Source organism: Pristiophorus japonicus, chromosome 4 (assembly GCF_044704955.1).
Source record: "Pristiophorus japonicus isolate sPriJap1 chromosome 4, sPriJap1.hap1, whole genome shotgun sequence".
NCBI lineage: Eukaryota > Metazoa > Chordata > Chondrichthyes > Pristiophoridae > Pristiophorus > Pristiophorus japonicus.
Window position 1 is genome coordinate 219,803,060 of NC_091980.1, and position 6,588 is coordinate 219,809,647.

A 6,588-nucleotide genomic window follows, 5' to 3' on the forward strand; every position below is an offset into this window, starting at 1 on the left:
ATAGACAGTTTCTTAACCGATAAGGGATTAAGGGGTTATGGGGAGCGGGCAGGGAAGTGGAACTGAGTCAACGATCAGATCAGCCATGATTGTATTAAATGGCGGAGCAGGCTCGAGGGGGCAGTATGGCTGACTCCTGCTCCTATTTCTTTATGTTCTTGCTCTTTTCCCCCGCCCCCCCCTCTCTCTGCCGCCCCCCCTCTATGTGCTGCCCCCCCCTCTCTCTCTCTTTTTTCTTCCCCCATCTCTTTCTTCCCCCCCCTCTCTCTTTCCCCCTTCCCCCCGTGTCTGTCTGTCTCGCGCTCCCCCTCTCCCCTCCCTTCCCTTCGATCTCTGCCTCCCCTTCGATCTCTCTTGGCCACCCCCTCTCTCTGATCTCTGCCTCTCCACTGATCTCTGCCACCGATCTCTCTTCTCTCTTTCCTCCCCCCCCACCCCCTCGATCCAATCTTCTCCAGGACCTTCACATGCGGAGCAGAGGAAAGCATGGCTCGCACTGTATGACAGCTGCACTGTGCGTGCTCCACCAGACCTCGGTGGTAGTGCGCATGCACAGATTTCAGGACAGACACACACTATTATTGTAGATAACTGCCAGATGTTTGCAAATGCAATATAATTGGCTTTATTTCTCATTAACATCTTGTTGCCTTCTCAATCATCGTTGATTTATTTTGCAGAACTTGGATCTAAATTTAGAGTGTAAAGTGGAAACTTATTTGGCAAACAATATTTATTATGGGTTTAAGTTGCAATGCGCTTTAAATATGGCAGGAGGATAACAAAATCCTTTTCTCTTATTTTAGTATTTGGCGTTTACTTGTGGACTAGTCAGAGGTGCCTTATCGAACTTGGGAATTAAAAGTATTGTGACAGTCGAAGTTACTGCAATGCCTGCATGTAAGTTGTGTGATGTTTTGGTAGCATTAAATGCTGGATTTAAGTATTTTTATGGTTCCAATGTTGCTGTTTTTCTGTAGCAGGCTGTTTGGAGCTAAAGGATTTTGCCACATCAGTTGAACATTTTTATGCGGTTAACTACTCTTATCAGATTTGTCCTTTTCCCTCTTTCACCACCTTCCTGTTAAAGTACTGTGTTGTAGCCTTATTCCTTCCTAGTGGTCAAGCAGAATTCTGGCAAAATGTTAGCAATGAGAGCTGGATATCTACTTGCAATACTGAGGGCTGAAAGTCCACGGTTGCTTCTGCAGCAACCAAGCTGTCTTGTATTTATTTATTCCTTTTTGAAAGCTAATGAACATGTTTAAGAAAACTGCAGATTGACCCAATACAAGTTCAAATTCAGTACAATTGCATGGTTGATCGCTGCATACGGATTTAACAAACTTTTTAAATATTTGCAAATAATTGCAGGTGTTTTTATATCCTAAAGGAAGTAGTTATCTTGCTGTTTTTTTTCTTTTTGCAGGCAAATTCCAAGTAATGATACAAAAAATGTAGAAGATATCTTCAAGCACTCGGTATTATCTTTGAAAAATCTAGATTATTTAAAACTAAGTGTTATTTCATATTCTGTAAAACAGCATTATAATGTATTTTGTTTACACGTGTTTTTTTTTAGCAATGTTTACATTTTGGCATTATTTTTAAAATGTGACTTTCATGTTACACTTGTACCACTGCATTGATTAGAATGCCATCTGGCAGAATAAAAATTCACTTTAGACCAGGTTAATAAATAGAATTTTGAATTCCTGGTTGTGTATTATAAGTGTTTATAGATATAATTGAGTTCATTTCTGTTCAATTGATTTATGTTACTATTTCCTTTATTCCAATTCCTATTTCTAAAGAAAAACTCCAATTATGATTTCAAACAACTTTATCCATTTGAGGCAAAAAAAATCTACAAGCAGTGACATTCATAATCAGAATAAAATGCTGGAAACTGACCTGCCAGCACCCCAAAGGGGAACAGATTGTTTCAGGTGACCACCCTTAGTCAAGATGATGATTTTGTTGCATATATTCACTATTTTCTATTTTTGTGACTGAAGACCTGGAGGGATAGCCTGTTGATGTAACAGCACTCTTAGAATTTGAATAAACAAATGTACAACAGTGAAGACAAAGAAAGCCTATGTACTTAAAAGTAGAATGTGGGCTTGTTTTTTGTGTTCACCTAATTTTAAGAGCTGTGCAGGTAGAGAAGGAATCAGCAGTGACTTTTAATTATGCATAAAGCAAACTAAGGGTTGGACTTGAATGTTTTTTCCATATACAGCTTCTCAGACTGTAACATTTAATCCACAGGTTTTCTTAGAGCTTTTCAAATATTATTTTTCTGGAATGGGAAGAGAAATATGACTGTGCTGGGTACACAATAAAATTTAAGTGCTGGAAGAAGGAAGCCAAGGCTCCACATTGGCAAAATCTGCAGATGTAACCATTTGAAACTGGTCTTAGAATAGCGTCTATTACCCTACTCTATTTTAAAAAAAAATGGAGCCAACATATAAAACCATGTTTGAAATCTAAATTGAAGGATTTTTTTCTCCCACTTTTGTGGTTCCAGTTTAATGGTGCTTTTTTCTCTTGACTAAGTTATGCCAGTAATTGTCATTGCATCTCATTTAGAGCATATCAAGCACTTCAGTCCAACATCTATAGAATAATGTTTGTATGATTAAAGTGTGTATGTATGTCAAAGAAAATATTGAAATTGACCAGAGCAAGTGATTCCATGAAAAATTGAGCTACTGAGAACTGGGCAGTTTATTTTTTAAAAAACACTGCAATCCATTGTAAATTGTTCCTTATCTGGACCAGCATTGTGCAAATAAATTTGATATACAGGATTGTGATTAAATTGTGGCCTGTTTCTAATTTTCCTTCATTCAGTAACAAGCATGTTCAGTTTATATAATTTTTGTATACACCATACCAACTTCTGCTGACTATGGTAGATTCTGAACTCAAAGTGGATGCAAGTATTCCTCGATTTTGAGGGACTGCCTATGATGATGGTAGATTCTATAACTTATTGCCAGATTTATTGTAATGTTTTGACTGGGTTTAAAACCAAAACAAAAATCAGTAAAGAATGAAGTGTTTTTCCAACATACAAATATTAAAATACTCTGGTTTTTTAATAGTATATTAAGCCTATGTTCTTGTAAGGGAAAATAGGAACGCTTCATCTCCCACAAGCAGGCCCCCTGATATAGAGGGTCGCCACTCGCCCCAACCCATGTAGCAGTTCTCAAGGTTAGCAGACAGAGACGGATGGCAAGGTATAACTATATCTTTAATTACGAACGTCCGGGAACACCTCTCATCAAAGCTGCCTGTGAGTGGAGATGCTCCTCGTGTAGCAAAATCACACATCATTTATACATTTCACAAACCCCTTTGCCCCCCGCCCCCCCCCCCCCCCCCAGTACGATCCTTCCCGATCTCTAATTGGGTTACCTTATCAGTAATACTTTCGATTGACAGACCCGACTAAGATGACTTCATCAGGTTAGAATTTGCTGATTCTCCTTGGTGCCCGTGAGTCTGCCTTGAGCCTCTTCGCAAGGTCTTATCAATGTCTGTTTAGGTTCTCGCATCGTATCCTGTCGGAATATTATATAATGTCCTGGTACATATTGAATGAATAACTTCTGGAGTCTTTGTACTGGAATGTGCAAGGCCGAAGAGGTGTCTTTTACCTCCTTATGGATCGGTGCAGGAACCAGCACTTTAACCCTTGTCCCACTAGTATCCATAATGCCAAATTTTTCTCAGTTCTAAACTCTCCAATTCGTAGCTTGTACAACTTAATACTTGCGAGGAAAGAGGAACTGCATTCTGTTAAAGATAAATGTAGTTTTATTCAGATGGAGTGGTTGTACCTGTACCAACTACATAGATATAGGCCTCCATTTTGTGTTGGACATGTGGTCAAGAGGTTTAGGGAGGGAATTCCAGAGCTTCAGGCCTAAATGACAAAGCATAGCTGCTAATGGTAGGATGAATGGAGCTGGAGGAAGTCAGATAGGGAGGGGCAAGGCCATAATGGAATTTAAAAATCTAGGCATTGGTGAACCAGGGGAGCCAATGTAGGTCAGTGAGCACAGAGGTAATGGTTGGTGCAGGTTAGGTTATGGACAGCAGAATTTTGGATTAGCTAAAGTTTATAGATCATGGAAGATGGGAGGCTGGCCAAGAGAGCATTGGACTAGTTGAGTCTTCATGGACCTTTTGTCAGAATGGCAAGATATTACAGATGAACAACATTTAAAAAAAAAAAAGAGAAATCCACAACCACATGGGTAAAGAAACAATGATCTAGAAAAGTGCTAATGAAAAACATGAAATGGTTAAATAGAAGTGATAAACCACTAACAGCAATGTTAACATCTTTAATAAATATTTAATAAAGTTCCACTTTAAAAAATGTGTCAATCTCCCTTGGCATTGCACATAAGGAGCCATGACCAAGTATACTTAAGTGAAACCAGGTCAGAGGCTTGAGTGATAACTTGATCAAAGCTGTAGCCATAATGTAGTTCCCATTTTTAAGTCATTTTATATTTCCATTATAAATTCATGCATCCAGGTTTAGAATATAAACTTGTTACTGTAATTACATCCTCCTGCTTGTGGTGTCAATGGAAGAGGGCGTAATTAGACTGACAAATTGACAGTTTCCAATGTAAATATGGACACTGGGAATTTATATTGGGGGAAAACAAAAGTTGATGGGAGCTGTATGTAGATGCAAGATTTTCAATTAGACAAAATTAACCTTTAAGGCAAGACTTAAAATCCAATCATAAATAGCCCTCCCAATTTTTTAGTATTGTGGCATAATACTAATGGATGAATGAAGAAAATTAAATTAAGTGTAAAATAAAAACAGGGCCATTATACTTATTCCTTTCACCCTCCAGATAGAATATTCTGTTGAATTTCTGATTGAACAAAACACCGACATCTGTCTACACCAGCAGCTGCTTTCTACAGGTGACATTCCCAAAAGCAATAATCGACTGTCATGGTTATCAGGGTTCAATCTCCTTCATAGCCAGCTATTTTTCAAAGGTGTTAATTGACTTGGTCTTAACCTCTCATCTACCTTTTGGTGTGGTGTTCCTCATTCTTTTTTGAAGTTTATCTTCACACATACAAGCTGTAAATTTTCAGAGTGCCATTATTTTAAGCAGTCAGCATTTAATTTAAAATGAATAAATTAATGCTGATTTAAAAATAACAGCAAAATTCAGACTCTTAAATTTGATGTAATGTCTTCATTTGGTATTGATTTATTTCCTGGATATACTAAAGTGCAAATAGGATAGCAAGGCACAACAGTATCACTATTGCATGAAAAATCTACTTCAGTTACCTTCAAATGATTAAACTCAACATCCTCGCAGCTTTTGCATACTGACTAGGATGGAGTTTTATTTTGAATGAAAGTTTGATTGGTATTAATGCCATGTTTGACTAAACTATGGCATGAAGTTGTAATCATCTATATAGCTTATATATTGCATTTACTATCCTACCTACATAGATGATTTTCAATCTTAAAATCATACAGCACTGAAGGAGGCCTATCATGCCTGTGCTGACTGATAGAATTATCCAATTAACTCCACTCCTCTGATCTTTCCCCACAGCCCTGCAAATTTGTCCTTTAAGTTATTAACTCAGCTTCCACCATCTTTTCAGATCATTATTAGCTGTGTAAAAGAAAATCTCCATCTCCTAGTGTTCATTAGCTAATTATCTTAAATTAAAACATGCTTAGTTCAGCGTTTCTTTTATAAGGGAACAGAAATGCTACTGCATTTTTTGAGTGTCTGATACAAAAAGGTGATCACAATGCCTTGGTACAATAAAACTGTTGCATCCAATGTTTCTCAATTGGATTACAATATTAATTGCAATCCAATGTTTCTCAATTGGATTACAATATTAATTGCTGAACTAAGCATGTAATATTTTTGTTCCAAGAGGTGTCTAAAGTAAATGTAATTAGGAATCAGACAGTTATTTATCATTAAGAGGCAGCGTGGACATACAACAGTAAAAGGAATCAGATACTGGATAACACCACTTGCTAATTATTGATTAAACTATAGATGTCTGCTGCTTTATGCAGTAGACGCACAATTTAAGTAACCTAAGATTTTGCCAAACTTTGATTTAAAAATCAGTGAAGTTAAAACCACAATGCTCGTGTTACATCAATAGGCTGGTGCTTAGGCAGAATTCAGTATTGGTATATTTGTAACCTATGTTCCTGTTTCTTTTACTACATCCAAAGAAAAGTCAGACTAATAATGAAGCATAAATGGAGAATTTCTAATCTTATTGTGAAGGTCCCGAGCTCCTTAAGTGCATTTCACATCAGTAATATAAATAGGGTATTTGATAGACCAATCATGCTAATTAGTGTCATGAATGGATACCATTTTGTACTGTTAAATCTGATCTACAGGACTATATTTTCAATTGCATTGTAAATAGGCTAGGTGCTCTTGTGGAACATTAATGAATACAGGTACAGTATCCTAGTCAAGGTATGTTAAAAATAAATGTCAAAATTATGACTCCAGACTTTTTCCCCCCCCC

The 6,588-nt window shown here is 37.3% G+C and overlaps 1 protein-coding gene across 2 annotated transcripts in view; it reads left to right on the forward strand.

The window, feature by feature from the left end:
- LOC139263286 (trafficking protein particle complex subunit 6B) overlaps positions 1–2,836 on the forward strand; it is a 51,436-nt gene extending 48,600 nt beyond the window's left edge. The window contains exons 4-5 of one of the 2 annotated variants that reach the window (XM_070879129.1): positions 807–900; positions 1,430–2,836. In XM_070879129.1, coding sequence (XP_070735230.1) covers positions 807–900; positions 1,430–1,461 — 126 coding nt within the window. In that variant the 3' untranslated portion in view covers positions 1,462–2,836. The remainder of the gene's footprint in view (positions 1–806; positions 901–1,429) is intronic. The other variant, XM_070879127.1, reaches the window with a different exon arrangement.
- The last annotated feature ends 3,752 nt before the right edge of the window (positions 2,837–6,588 follow it).